Here is a 15921-nt window from a genome sequence, read left to right as displayed (position 1 = left end):
TTCAAACAAACACATGCACGTTTAAGAATCGACAAATACCAATTAAACCATATGTATATTGAAATGTTGGGGGGAAAATTAAATATGAGTTAGATTTAGAAAAAAATTAAAGCAAGTTGGACCATTTCGCTACATGAGTGTGGAATTGTTCCAAAATTAATTGCGTAGTTTACAGCATTTCTGTTGCTTTGCATTCTGATTAGTGTGCCATATGACTACATATATTAGTGTAGCGTTTAAGTCTTTTTTAAAAAAAAAATCAATTTAGTTACATATTTACATATTTTAAAACATACAGGCTAGGCTGGTGGTGTCTGAAAAGGGGGGAGATATGGGTGCAGAGTCTTTTTCTAACTTGATTAACGCTTAAATAATAAATTTTCTTGCCTCTGTAAATATTATTGTAATTGATCGGACGAATTTAGTAATAGCTGCAAAAAATACACACTTTGTGTTGAAAACAATATAGTTACATCTGATTATATAATTAATTCAAAGTAGAACCAACCGTTTTGATATGATAAAATTTTTCTGTGTGTTTTTAATTAAATCGTCATATCCACTGGAGGGTTATGAATGTGAAGGTTCAACTTCTGCGACGTACGTTTCTGTTGCACATTATACAGTACAATTGGACCACACACACAAGATTGAATAATGGAAAGAGAACACCGAATTATAATGCCAGTGTGTACTAACATTTGAGTACTTAAGTTCAATGTGGCATTTAGGCATTTCTAAGAAATGCACCACCTGATAGAGGTGATTTTAAAAGCCTTGCTTTTAAGGCAAGGGAGTAAAGTAGTTTAAACTTGTACAACAATATGCAATCTTTCATCGCCCTCTATCGTTCAAAATGTTTTGTCCACGTAATGCAATCTGATCTTTGGACGTCGGCAAAACTCAGTGAACAAATTTAACACAAATTTGTGGATGAGCATTATGTGCTTCTATTCCAAACAATGAACCACGAAACTGCCTGAACGCATGACCCTCAACGCATTTATATTTTTATATCGATTGATTTTCTGTACCTCTTATCCTCACCAGGGTTGCAGGGGTGCTGAAGCCTATCCCAAGCCTGACAAGTGAGATGTTTTCACGCCATCAGTGGTCATCTTCCATGGCGAAGTATACTCATCACCTGTTGTATACAAAAGTCACAAGACAAGAGCCCCAATGAGATATCTGAGGCTGTCAAACATGGATAAAGAAACTGTTTCCATCCAACAAACAAGGCATAAGCTCTTTTTCTAAATAAAAATCACACTACCATTCCCATCAAACTGACCTATTTGAGGTATTAAAAAATGGATAGAGTTTGATAAAGTTCAGGTAAGTGTACCACCAGTGTAGCATTTCCAATGTTTTCTGGAATTTAGATTTTTTCATGTAACAAGTTTTGATTTTTAAATGAGTGGAATGGTGCATTGCAATGAAAACAATGTGCATTTTAATTTGAGATCTAGTATTGTTATGTCTCTGGCTTACTCATTTATTTCAGTGTTTCTCTGTCTTCACTTGGCCAAGACCTACATTTAACTTTTGAAAAACCTCATGGCACAGCACCATGAGTTGAGCTTGTTGCTGTTGTTGTTAACAGTTGTAACAGTAATGTTGATTGGGCTTCAAAAAATGTAAGATTTTTCATCAGATGACCAGACTAAGGTTCACCCACTGTAACCACATTGGATTCATATATGATACAGTTTAATCCAGGCTAAGGGGTAGGGGTGGGCGATATGGAAAAAAAGATCAGATCACCCCTCATGATTTTCTACAAAAAGAAAATCACAATCTTGATTTTATAACGATTAGCCTGCACTCGTCGCGATGTTGACAATGAAACCAGACATTTTTCAGGTAGGTCTAGTATATGAGCAGTATACAAGATATATCAAATGTGTACTGCAAACCAAATCATTATCTCTACTAAGGTTTCAAAAGCGTAATGAATGATAAGTAGAGTAGCTGTCCCAAAGTAGAGCCATTTGGAGGTCAACCAAAATGCTGAAGAAACAATGCCTAAAAATGGAAGTATAAATCTTGATGTCAATTGTAGACAATTTACAATGGTACGTCTCCACCATGTGGTTAAGTACTGAAGTGAATTTCATTCATGTTAAAAATGAAACATAAAACCTGGCCGTTAATAATTTATTTACAAAAGGTCAAAATAAATTACTCAGAAAGTTATTAATAATAATTACAAAACAACCCTCAAAATAAAGTAATCAGAAAAACGGAATTGGGAAAAAACATCTCCAGAAAAAAAATATTTAGAAAAACAATGGTTTAAAAAAATACTAAAATCACAAAAAAACAACTTCAAAAATAAATTAATTTGAAAAAGAGTTTGGGCTTTTTTAATGGAATATGCTTACTTCTGTATCTTAGAACTGACAGCACTTAATGTTTAAAGGTTCCGAGGCAAGAAATTAATGATTGACTTAAAAATGTCAATGGCCCTCTTCCTTACTTGATCCTTTCTTCTTTTCACTCTATCCTTTCATTATGGTCCTTGCCCCTGATTTGCTTTTTTTATTTTCTATAACTTGCGTACTATTTCAAATCCACCTTGATACTTTTCATTTTGACTGTATAAGTATGGAAGGGTGTTTTGGGAGCAATCTTTTGCTTTATTATCTTTAAGAAAATTCTGAGTGTAGTGTATTAAATATTGTTGTATACCAAAATAAAACCACTTGTAAAGGAATTGCTGCTGTTCTTTGGCTTACAGCCACTGTTCTAAGGTTTTTTCAAAACAGCCCACAGTAATAGAATAGAGTAAATGGTTCTTTAGTTAACATGGCAACTGCCCTTGTAGAGATTACTAACTCCAGTTAACCTTCGCTTAGGGCTTGATCACACAAAAGAGCAGTGATACCCAAACAAAGTAAAATCAATGTTTAAAAAAAACCCTGTGGCAATTCAAATGAAAACTTTGATATTTTTACTATGTTCTCTTTCTATTACATTTAATTAAATTTGATTATTTGTATTGTATCACACGTGTATTATAATTATTGTGGCAAGTGTATGACAATCTTTCATCTGAGGCTCGGTTTGTCTGGAAGCCCTCGAAACCACCGCTCAGTTTCAGGTGTTGTAATGTCAAATGGTAAATACCAAGGTGCATTGTGGAGGGTAAAGTATGCATGGTGTACTATAAGCTCCTCCTTCACCAAGTTTATGTGACAGCCCAATATGCTCGGAGTGTGTGAAGGCACGGCTGACCCATAACAAGGACACACTACACAAGAGCACAAACAAAAAGTTAATGTTAGTGGAGCCTCTTTTTCTGACAGCGTGCCCAAGGAAAAACTACAAACATCTAATGCCGATGGTGAGATATTATTTTCTTGATATTATGGCATGTTTTATTGTTTTATATAGTCTTGCTCTGACATCACCGTTTTACTGTATGAGTAAGTCATACATTTGTAAGCCTCCAGGTTCACACCTGTTGAGAATGAATTACTGTTTATCACTGTTGAGAGCATGGACTGCATTCATTTGAATACTATTTCAATATTATGGTTGTATATAAAACATTGGCTCAAATCGTTGAAGGAAATGGAGTAAACGGTAGTTTTTGTTACAGTTTGAACACAACCGGAGGCTCAGAGGGAAACTGACAGTAATATTTTAAAGACTGACAAGACCAACCTGTTTGGTTCACACGTTGTAAGAAAGCACAATATTGATGAGTGACTCACTGTGACATTTCATGAATGGGTTGTATCGTTTTTACGCCAACAAGTGACACATTGGCGAGCTGGAGCTATTCTCCAATTTGAATACTGTTTCATAGCAAGAAAGACAAAGACTTGTACTGAGCAAAAAATAACTTCAATAGTGCATATTGTGAATGGGTGGGTTTGTTGGGTGTGCTGTTTTCTTACTTATTTAGACTCTTAAGGCCACAGCTGACAATTATCTATATTTGGGATTCTTTTCTCAAATCTGTTTCAGTAATGTTCAACCAGACACTCAAGTATTTCATGTTTAAACTATTTTTTATTATGACATTAAGTAGAGTATAACTGTCATCTCATAAATTGAGATTGTTTAAGGCAATGTACCGTGGAACCAATAGGATCGGATAATCGACGATGGTATGTTTCCTTTTTGTTAGGTTGTATGTAGCATATAAGAATAGTATACTAAACATTAAATGGGCATTAAGCTACTCTCATCAGTATGGGACCATTATTAACTGCACAGGATATGTTCGTGAGTAAAATTAAAATACTTATCCAAAGAAAAAGGGTTGGTTTGCATGACAGAAACAGTGTACAACAAAGTAAGAATAGAGCATGAAGTCAAACCGTTATCATATTTTTAGTTAATGGTTGCCTCTTAAATAAATTATGTACTATCATTTGATGGAATGTAAAGGGATTATTTATTTATGATAATTTATTTACAATAAAACTGACACAGACGTTCCATTGATATTTTTAGGACAGTGTATTGATGTGGAGTTCGTCCTCTGACTGAGTTTAATTAAGTCTGCTAAGATTTTTAGACCCCCGGGGGGATGACTCAAGATTTCACTCACTTTGTTACTCTTAGTGAGGATACTAACTACAATGGCTACGCCTCCATCATTCATGAAAGGATCTGAATGAAATTTGGTACAGGAATGTATATTTATATATCCTTGTTTTAATGAATTGCCAACTTTTTGTTGCCTGTAGGTTCTGAGTTTGTCAGTAGAGAATATGCACACTGTTTGTGTGTGCTTATCATATCTCTGGGCTGATGATAACCGAGTTTTAGGGTGCTGCACAGTCAAAGTTCATTTGAATTTGTTTTGAAACCTGTTATTCTCAAATATTTTTGATGGCAAAGGAAATTAGACTTATTCTGTGGTTCCATGCTCCAGAACTGGTAGGATGGGTTGTATTTTCGATGGGTGGCTATCTGGGACAGGTAATTAAATTAAATAGATTTTTGTTAAACTGTTATGTTTTCTTTCCTTTTCTTTGCCATTTGCTCATAACTTTTCAGGGTCTACAGGGGCAATTGGAACAAGCGTAACGTTACTGACTTCTCTTTGACGTTCTGATTATAACCACAAGATATTTTTCAACAATTACAGATTAAAAATGGATAATTCCTTGCCATGTGCAGGGAGTATTGCGAGAAGCAGATCTGAGGGGACATTGATTGACCTGGATGAAAATGCTCTGAATGGGAAAAATCTGAACGGTAATTTCTGTAAATTGTAAGAAACATATTTCAAAAGATAAAATACTGTTTTGTTTTCTTTTTTTAAATAGATGGAAATGTTCCACAAAAGTATGACAAGTTACGACAAAATCCATTTTGGAACAAGCTGCCTGGATCCAATCCTTTCTTAGATGATATTGTAAACAATTCAGAAAGACTCACTTCCAACACATCACATACATTCGAAGGGACCACAAAACAGCTGAATACAGAAAATGAGGACGCGATTAGCACATCCTCAGATGAAGGCAATGTGGAGAACTTTCTGGAAAAGAAAAACAAAGCCAACAACAAATCTGGGAGATGGAAAAGTGCCACAGATCTTCTGGATAATTTTGAAAGGAAGAAACCAAAGAGGGGTGATAGCTTCAAGCCGTCAAACCCTGTTCTAAATCCTGATTTTGAGTGGCTAAAAAATGATAGAGAAGCCTATAAAATGGCTTGGCTGAGTCACAGACAGTTAACTCGCTCTTGTCTAGACCTAAATGTGATTAGCCAAAGTCCTGGATGGGCTCAGACTCAGGCAACAAACTTTCAGGTGATCTCTAAACTTGGCCATGATGGAGGCACAGTCTACCTGCCAGACTCTGAAATTAGTATTCATGTCCCAGATGGCCATGTCCCTTTTGGCGAAGTACAGGAAGTAACACTGAAAGCAATGCTTGACCCTCCACCGGGACTCAACAACAACTACACTACCACTGTGAGTCCACTTGTGGAGGTAGTTCTCAGCAACATCAACACAAAAGGTTCAATCTCTTTGAAGATGAAGCTTTCTGGAGAGGTGCGGAGTGACCCGTTAAGTCAGAAACTGACCACAGTCATCGGACTCTTGTCTTGCAAACGAGAAGGTCCATATGAGGACGTAAAGGACTGTAAAATTTTAAGGAACATAATGCAAATGCAACTCCACCAGCTGAAGACACATTTTTATGTGATAGCAGTTGCAAAGGCTTCAGTCATTCAGTCTCCGGATATGTCAGTATGGAATTATCTCCACCGCCAAACCACTATTGCTGTTTATGGCCCCAGGTACATCCATCCATCTTTTAAGGTTGTATTAGTTGTCTGCTGTCACGAGAACATACCACCAAAGCTTCCTTTTTCAGATATTTGTCGAGGAAACAAACAACTTCCTCCACTTGTGCTGCAGCTCTGGGGAACGCATCACCTCAGGAATGACAACCTGCAGGACCTGTTTGTAACCACAAGTATCAAGGGCTCCACGTTTAAAATCAGACACGAGGACAAGGTGAAAGAAGTGAGGCAGAGCCAACTCAAGATTGGGACGGTGCTGCATTTGCCAGTTGCGTTATCTTGCACTGTCTGCAAAGAAATGACTCCTTTTCAGTTAGACTTGCAAGTAAGCGAACCCAACACATCAATTGTTGCATGTTTCCAGGTCCCTTCCCCTCCTGCAGCACCAGTTCGATGTGACAGGCGCATGCTAAATCAAACTAGTACAAAACTTGTTGAGATGTCAAGAACATGCTCTATTCCTGAGGACCGAGTTCCAGATGTCCCCCTATTTAAAGATGGGCCCGTGAACCTAAAATGGTATGGAGTATCGTTAAAGTCAGTTTTCCGTCAGCCACGTGTGGACTACCTACTGGAGTACTTTAAGGGAGACACGATAGCTCTCCTATCAAAGGCGACTGTTAGATCAGTGGGGAATTCAAAGGGAAAGCAGTGGTACATTGGTTTCCTGAGGGGCAGGACTGGTCTGGTTCATTGCAAAAATGTCAAGCTCATTACAGCGGATCAGGTGATCGACTTCACTGGCGTTCACGTGACTACGGAGGTACTCCTGGACAATATGACACTGCCCTTCAAGAAGCTTACATACATGTACTCGGCCATCCAGACACTAGTCACAGAGCATGTAACCAATTGGAGAAGTTTTGCAGATGCTTTGGGGTATTACAATCTGTCGCTGGACATCATCACTCGTCGAATTGCTGAAACAGAGGCAGATAAGGTGGACTGCGTGCTGGAAAAGCTAAAGGAAGACTGCCACGCCGAGAGGAGTGGGAAGAAATTCCTTCATGAACTCATGGTTGTAAGTAGTTATAGTAAAACCAAAAAGACTGCCAACACTTGGCAGACCATTTTGTTGTCAGACAGTACTCGAAATTTACACCCTTCTCCTGCTAAATCTAATCTGACTGTTCTACTGGGAATATATTTCTGTGTTTTTCTTTTAAGGGTCTATTAAAGATGGACAGCCTCAAACTTGTGACCCTAGTGATTCAAAATACAGTAATCCTGTCCACTGCCGTGGAGTTGGGGAGTCGATGGCGGGAGCTCGCTGACAAAATGGGAAAACTGACCAGCGCTCAAATCGCTGTGTATGAGGCACCACACAGAGGAAAGGATGGTGAAGTTGGGTCTCAGGTCAGTTACCCCTTGTTTATTTTCTTTCTGTTTTCTTGCCTGATTGGAAAGATATACCGGTGGATTTCATTTTCTATCAATTGTTAAATTGGGTAGTCTTTTTAGACTCACATTTTTTGAACACACAATCTGACTGTTTCAACAATCATCGACAGCCGACAGCCTCGGCTAACACAAATGACCTCTCATGGCTGCTTGTTAAGTCATTCCTTTGATGTTGGACACATGACAACTATGCCACAATTCGGCATCCTTTTTTGGTAATGAGACACTTCTCAGCTGCCCCTCTCCGAACTCAGTGAGACCTTACGTTTTTATTGGGATTTACTAGAGAGAATGCTAAGCCTGAGAAAACCTGCATTTTTGTTTTTGTTTTAAGTTATAACAAAGTTAAATGCTTTCATTTACTATATTGAAAATGTATTTTATTTATGGTGAAATTATTTCCATTTGTGTGATTTAATAAAGTTCAGTTCTTACTTCTTTTTTTTTTAACACCAATTTTACACTCTTCAAGCAAATGAACATCGTCCGGCCTCCTCTAACTACTAATAATCGGTCAAGTGCTAATTTTAACAGCAGTTATTCTGACTACAACCTAACGACTTGACGGTGGCTGTCATGTTATTGTGGACAACTTTGGACATTGCTCAACCACAGTGTATTTGCATCAGGCATAATCTTAAATTGTGCTAAGACAATACATATATTCATCCTGTTTCTTATGATCACTATGGTTAAAAAAATGTTGGGTTGACAGCTAATGATTTTTCTAAACATAACATTTTAAATTTCCAACAGTATGGACAGAATGTTTCATGAATTTGTTTTAAAATTACAGAATTTTTGTCTCTCATTTTCTTTCAGTTAATGTGGAAGCCAGCCTACGACTACCTCTACACCTGGAGTCAGCGTTATGGAAACGGTTACAGAGACATGATTCAAGACCTTCACCTGGTTCTAGATAAGATGAAGAACCCTGCCACCAGACAGTGGAGACAACTAACAGGTGCTCTTATAACTGTCAACTGCCTCGACCTCTTCCGGGCCTCTGCATACCCAAAAAACTAAGCACTTTACAATCAGCACACGATAATGCTTCTGCCCTTAGACTTCTTCCCTTTGATAACCGAATGTTTGTGTCCTTTAAATACAGGGGTAATCAACCTGTCTGGGGGAAAAAAATCTGAAAAAATTAGGCTCAAGTGAGATAGTATCGCAGTAAAATTCACATTGAAGTTTATATGCACTGAAGAAATTAACCTCATCCATTTTTGTTGACATTGACAATATAATTATGGTTACACAATGTATTGTATAGTTTTTGTACTTTGTGCTTAAAGTTAAAATGTTCCTGTTAAATCCATCGATGTGATATTACTATTAATGAGGAAACATATCTGGTTTAAGACACCAAAAAATGTGAAACAGAAATATAATTGTGAATTATTTACGTGCATTAATTTGCATGATTTATATGTATTTCTTGAGTACTCTTCCAAAGTGAATAATTACTTAATGTGTTGTATTGTAATGTATTGTACAAGTCATTGTTACTTCCTATGCAATATGTTACCAAATGTTTTTCAGAGGCACTGTTGATCAATGTTTCTGGTGCTATTAAAGAATGATATTGCATTTCTTAAGAATATAAACTGCAATTAACTGGTCTTGGTACAATAGTTGAAAATTATTTTCCCCAATTGTTTTCTTTAGTAGCCATTGTTTTCTTAATGCTTTAGTCCTCATTTGCAGGTGAGCACACACTGCTAAACTGACTGCCTCTGGAAAGAAAATCTCACTTTGAGGTGTGGCCACTTTCTTCAACGGTCGTGAGAAAATAAGCATGACGGAAAAACAACATTTGATGGTCCCACCTTTGAGTGCAGTTTTTAAATTCCTGAAATCTTTAGAAATGGACTCAGGAATTTGTATACACGGTCAACTTGAAATCCACTTTCATTTGTCAGAGGATCGGAGTTGGGTAAGAAAAATGTAGAACTTAAAGTGTTTTTAGTTTTACTAGTATTAACTCAAAGGCTTCCATTGATGGCAATGGATGCCCAATCCATTTTGAACAGGAATGATGGCAGCAAGGGTTTTATCCCCTCATCAAATTGGATTGGACCGTCAATCACAGTGAAAGAACTACTGAAATAAACTTCCAGAAAAACCACAACCAGCACAGCTCACTATAACACATAGGATTTTTTTCATATATTTATGTATGCATTTATGTAAAACAAAATACTGAAATTCCACACACTGCTACATTACCGCTAATGGATAGGGGCTGTTTGAGTGACTAGCTCCCTCTACTTTTAAACCAGAGAAGTGCAAGTGTATGCTGATTTAGTCTTCCTTGCAGGCCATAGTCAATGATATTTTCATAATATCTCTGTGGGTCAATAAAAACTGGGTAGCAGGCCGCAGTGAGACGGACAACCATTCACACTCACACTCATACCTAGGGCCAATTTAGAGTGTTAAACCAGCCTACTCCACATGTTTTTGGGATGAGGGAGAAAACCGGAGTGCCCGAAGAAAACCCACACAAGCCCAGGAAGAACATGCAAACTCCATACAGTGAAGATAGACCTGGGATTGAACCCAGGACCCCAGAACTTTGAGGCCAACTTGCTAAGCACTTGTCCACCGGCCACTAATATCTGAATGTAAAATATCCCGAAAATAAATAACAATATAAAACAAAAAAACACGCGTTTTAGACCATACCTTTAGTTTTCAAAATCAAATGAAAACTAGAAGAAACTAAAAATCACTCTGTCGTGACATTCTGCATCCAAAAGATAGCGCTCTTATACCAACAATAGAGAGAGAAAGAGAAAGAGAGAGAGAGAGAGAGAGAGAGAGAGAGAGAGAGAGAGAGAGAGAGAGAGAGAGAGAAAGGGGGGGTGAGGGGTGAGAGGGAGAGAGGGGAGAGGGAGAGAGGGGAGACAGAGAGGGGGGTTATAAAATATATGTATGATGTACATATATGTATAGATATATTCATTCATTTTCCATTCCGCTTATCCTCACAAGGGCCATGGGGGGCTGGAGCCTATCCCAGCCAATTGTTGTTGCCAGCCAATCACAGTGTACACAGAGACGAACGACCATTCATGCTCACAGCTAGGGACAATTTAGAGAGTTCAACCAGCCTATCATGGATGTTTGTGGAATGCGGGAAGAAAACCAGAGCACCGGGAAAATAACCACACAGGCATGGGGAGAAAAAGCAAACTCCACATAGTAAGTTCGGAACCCCCCTGGGATTGACCCCTCCATCGCAGAACTGTGAGGCAGATTAAGAAGCAAAATTTATTTATATATATCTACGTCAGCAAATTTAAAGTCCCATTTTGAAGATTTGCTGTTGAATCAAAGCCATAATGGTGTAACGATTCACTACAAATTAAGATAAGTGAGCCTGGAAGTTTGTGGAAAGGTAGGTTCCGCAGCCAACAAACTTGCGAGCCATCCACAAATCACTTTGTATGAACAGAAGCATTCCTCTGTCCCCCTTGGGTGCACGAGCTTTCATTTGAGTTGCCGCCATGATTCCATGATATATGCTGGGGCCAAGAAGTCATTTGGCTTTCAATTTATTAGCTTACTGATTTATGCTCACTGCAGAGGCTGTGTTGGTGACTCCTACAACAACATCCACCCTTTTTACTTTACGCCCTAAAGATCTGGTAATGGATGATGTGAGAGCTGAGCAAGTTGGATAATTTGAAAGTTGGGGGATGTGCGGCCTTCAAGTTTATAAACTGGCACTTAATTTATCTTTGGTGATTGACTCTAATTGAAAATCCATGGCAGTTTAGTGAAACTGCCTCATAGTTTTGAGATTTGTTTTCTTCTAATTCAGGTTTCCCAGGGCTTCATTTTTGGAGTTTGTATTATATCTTTGAGATCAATTGGGTTTTCCTCTCACATTCCCAAAAAATAGGCATTCCAGTTCAACCGAACAGTCAATGGACAATACATTTTAAAAAATGTTGAGCATTATACATTGTTCCATTCTTCAAATCAATGTGACTTTTTTTAAGCACAATGTTTTACAGCAGAAGATTTGTGGTGTTACTAGGTGTTCAATGCCTTTCTTCTGACTAACAGCCTGCATGGAGCCTCTTCCCATGACCACCGCTGGGAAGAAGGAAGCTCCATTACCACATGACTCACAGGGAACCAAAGAAAAGTCAAAAAGAAAGAAAAAACAAGGCCGTCAAGTAATTGGCAGCGTTTTCAAGCAGCTTTATGAGTAATCTGCGTCTACATCCTGCATGGACCTTTATACTTTCCTCTCACATTTTCCATCTCGTGGCTTTAAATTGAGTTTCATGAAGGAACATTAATGAACGTAGCTTTGAGAAACATCAGCATCCCTTGCAGAGAATCATTTAGCCAAATAAAGGCAAAATGAGTATCTTACTTATTACCTGAGCCATTAAGATCACACCCTATGATGCAGTCAAAAGTTTTGTCAGGTGTATAGTATCGATGGTGTGGGGGATGTGCAGAGAGTGTGATTGCTGACAGGCCTGATGCACCAAGTGTGACACTCCCAGTGCACAAGTGATCTAAAAAACAGATGGAGCCAACAGGGTTGGTGTTGAGGTATGTTGATAATCGGCAATGGGAGCTTTCATAACACACACTCTTTCCATGCTAAAACCTTGGATTTATGAACTGCCAACGCCTATTGTTCCCAGTTGACTTCGAGCAAAATGCAACCAACTGACTACACTCTGCACGGGCTGCAGCCCAATAACATAGAGAAAAAAAGCAATTTACACATTTCTGAGCTGAAAATGACTCCACAATGTCTGCATGGAAGTCAAACCACCAACACATTAGTACACAGTGAAAAATTCTTCAACTTTTCCTTGTCTTGATTAGTGACGAGGCTTTAAGTCAATCCCAATTGACTTGGGGAAAGCTAAAACCCTGGACGCCGTGAACAAATATATATTTATTAAACTTTTAAATGTGACACTTGCATGCAATCTTTTTGGGGTACCCAAGCTTGTCTCATCGCTACAGTAAAAGCGTCACTGCGCGGTCATAAAGATTTTGTAATGGTGACACTTTCACCATGAATGTGCTTTATTTGCCTTAATCTACCAAATTGGAAGTCAGATAAAATCTACTCCTTAAAGTCACTCCCTAAACTTTAAAATATTGAAAATCAAGCTGAAAAGGAATCACGACTTGATGACATGCCCAGCTGGGTGACCACACAACTTCCTCAATGATGAGTGAAAATAAACACAACTCCTGAGAGCAAACACACACAAAAATCTACAATCAGCTGAGCACTTGGGGGTAAATCTCTCTAAGGATGTCTTCTTGGCTAATTTCTGTCAACCCAAGCAAGGCTGAAGGGCTCCTGTTCCAAAAACAACATGGCTTGCGAGGTAGCCCATTGTGTCCTCTGTGAGGAGGAGGAGAAGAGAAAGGAGGAAGAAGAGGTCACCTCTAACCAGCACAGTGGGGGAAGCAGAAGTCAGCCGGGATGAGAGTACAGCTGAAGTTCAGAGACCGATGGCTTCCTTACAACTTTGCATCATTTAGAACTATATCGCTCGGTGCATTGTGGGATGCCTGAGTTGTCTCTGAACTCTTATCGCCTGGACTGTATGACGGTGGAATGACAAAATGAAGAAAGATAAGAGTCAGCTATTTAATATAGAAGTCAGCAGGATATTCTGCTGTGTTGTTCTTGGCAAGCAATGGGAGACCCTCCTCCGCCCAGATCACCCTGCAAATCCTGACACCACACCCCCAAACCTCTGCCCATCATCCCCCTCATACGATATTTATCCTCATACGCAGCTGGAGCACTCTGCTTGACCTGCTCCCAGGGTTAGAGGAGTCCTTATGAGGTTTAGTACTTAGGAGCAGTGACTGTTGGAACACTTATCAATGTGACTATAACTACTGGTAGTGTGAGGTGCTACACATTGGCTCGCAAAGATAATTTACAAGGTATCGATTTGGTGCACCCAATTTAATTTTCCAACATGCAATACTGGCTACTTGTGTCAAGCCAAGTCCAAATGAGCCCATTATGGGGAAAATGACTATTTCTGCTTCTGAAAGTCTTTAGATGCTCATTACAATTTGGAAAATAGTTTTATTTTCAGCAATCACATTGACAAATTGTTTAACTTTTCCCACAACACATTTCCTGTTCCATCCTCAATGTCAAATATCCTCAAGGGGTCTTGCACTATATTTTTGCCTTGCTGAAAAGTGAATAACTTTTTGTTCTGCATTGGTTTCGATTACACGAGTTAAAATGTGAAGATTAATTGTACTATTAAGAAAGGTTTTAATTATAGGAACAAACTGAAACGCAAACACATCCCTTACAAAGGGAAATTGTTTTAAAATTAGGACACTACTACAAAACATCTCATGCTGGGCTCACATTTTACTATTGTAACAGTCACAGGCTAAAAACTGAAAGTCAGCCTACGCTCCGTTCCGCTCGTCAACATTACTTGTATTCAAGCATTAAGTAAAACATAACATTCACGGTGGTACCAAATACACAACACAGATATGCAATCTAATAGCTTACCCTGTTATCAGGAAAACATCAGAGACGGACAATTTCACCAGTACCAATAAAAAACAAGTGCATACAAATCAGTCTAGGTTGATTGCAAGGCCTGTGGACTGTCAAGAGAGTAGAAAGTCCCCACTGCTATTGAGTTTCATGAAAGTTATTTTTCATTGTCAAATGGTGGTATGGCTCTGGTAAGGGAAGCGGACAGACCATCTCCTCCTGTAATCTTCAGTGTTAAAGTATGCTATGTACACCGACCAAACATTCTTGCACACGTAGTACTTAATGATATTCAAATACTTCTTAAATGTACTATAGTCCAAACTCTAAACCCAATCCCAATTATTTTTTACATTATATTATTTAAAACACGACCTATATTCAGTTAAATACACAAGAAAGCAATTATTTTTTATTATCAATATAGATTCCTCGCTCTTTAATTTGAAGCGTGGTACACCATCCAAAATACGTCAGTAAAGGCCATGTTCATGACAATCTAACATTATGTTTGCTTTAACTACACTTAACAAGTTTTGGTAATTTATGCTGGAATTGTTCACTTTTTTAGGTGGAATTATTTTCCATTCCTTAAAAATTCAGTATTTTCTGGTTCATACTGCAAATGGAGATACAGTAGGTATGGACTGCTAGGTCTTTTGTTTACTAACACGTGCAGAATATGGCTTGACATTGACATGCATGAATATGAGACTTCCCTACAAAACAAGTCGATTACATGGTAGCATACGGTATTCCTCTTCTTATCTTACTGCATTTAACTTTCACAGATGTAAATTACCAATTTCATTGGAACTACAACATCCTCATACACTCAACGATTCTGGATTTTTGCACTGGTGGTCCCTTTCCTCTTTTGCCTGGAGGACAAGACATCCATGATTTCCAAAAACTATTTCAAATGTTCCCTAGGTATGAGTGTAAATGTGGATAATTGTTCGTCTCCTTGTGCCCTGCGATTGGCTGGCAAACAATTCAAGGTGTCCCGTGCCTACTGCTCGTATTTTGCTACACCTGTTTGTTCAAAAACCGTGATAAAGGTACTGTAGTAGTCTGAGCATTACTTTCCATGTTGTCGGTCATCGCGGTGGTCAGTCTGCTGCAGCAGGCTGGCAGCATGGCTGAATGTGTTTAGGCGCATGCGTGTGTGTGTGTGTGTGTGTGTGTGTGTGTGTGTGTGTGAGCGTGGTTCTGCATATGTGTGCGTGTGTGTGTGTGTGGTCTGCTGAAAGCCAGCAAGCTTTTATAGACAGCCGAAAGCACAGCTCACTTGCCTCCAGATTTTCAGATTTAACAGCAGCAATGCAGCCAAAAAACCACATGCTAACTTTCCGTTTCTAAAACAAAAAGTAAGAAAAGAGTTAGGACATGCTGAAAGATGAAGTGATACCCAGAATCAGATTTTAATTTAAAATGTGGTGTTCTGTGTGCAACTATCCTAACCTTTATGTTTGCTTAGTGTGTGCATACGTGTGTGTGTGTGTGTGTGTCAACTTCCAAGCTGTGAAAACACTGTAGGTTTGTTGGTTCTTAGTGGCTAATAAGGTGTCATTGTTCAGTGCATGGGGCTGTACCACATCTTCAGATGTATAAATTGGAACAGGACATGTACAACAATTACTAAATTCAGTTACGGGACCCTGTGAGCAAATCTCCAAAATCCACATCTAAACTGGTTAAATAGG

At 38.6% G+C, this 15921-nt stretch overlaps 1 protein-coding gene and 1 long non-coding RNA gene across 2 annotated transcripts in view; one reads left to right on the top strand and one right to left on the bottom strand.

Annotated features, from left to right (window-relative positions):
* Positions 1–1060: 1060 nt before the first annotated feature.
* The window catches only part of LOC144072567 (uncharacterized), a 40225-nt gene continuing 25364 nt past the window's right edge, over positions 1061–15921 (bottom strand). The window contains exon 3 of the long non-coding RNA XR_013299835.1: positions 1061–1144. This is a non-coding gene — a long non-coding RNA (uncharacterized LOC144072567). The remainder of the gene's footprint in view (positions 1145–15921) is intronic.
* Positions 3207–9302, top strand: macc1 (MET transcriptional regulator MACC1). Its single transcript, XM_077599737.1, has 5 exons — positions 3207–3346; positions 5108–5217; positions 5289–7297; positions 7444–7632; positions 8500–9302. Exons 2-5 carry the CDS (start codon positions 5115–5117, stop codon positions 8701–8703), a joined length of 2505 nt encoding a protein of 834 aa, XP_077455863.1. The 5' UTR covers positions 3207–3346; positions 5108–5114; the 3' UTR covers positions 8704–9302.

The sequence above is a fragment of the Stigmatopora argus genome, chromosome 4 (assembly GCF_051989625.1).
Source record: "Stigmatopora argus isolate UIUO_Sarg chromosome 4, RoL_Sarg_1.0, whole genome shotgun sequence".
Taxonomy (NCBI): Eukaryota; Metazoa; Chordata; class Actinopteri; order Syngnathiformes; family Syngnathidae; genus Stigmatopora; species Stigmatopora argus.
Note: the sequence above shows the minus strand (reverse complement) of the source record. Positions and strands in the feature narration are given on the sequence as shown.

Excerpts from the sequence above, each read along its gene's own strand:
- macc1 (XM_077599737.1), top strand. The coding sequence starts at position 5,115 with ATGGATAATTCCTTGCCATGTGCAGGGAGTATTGCGAGAAGCAGATCT. Across the intron at positions 7,298-7,443 it reads TCCTTCATGAACTCATGGTT|GGTCTATTAAAGATGGACAG; the intron begins GTAAGTAGTTAT and ends TTTTCTTTTAAG. Across the intron at positions 7,633-8,499 it reads ATGGTGAAGTTGGGTCTCAG|TTAATGTGGAAGCCAGCCTA; the intron begins GTCAGTTACCCC and ends ATTTTCTTTCAG.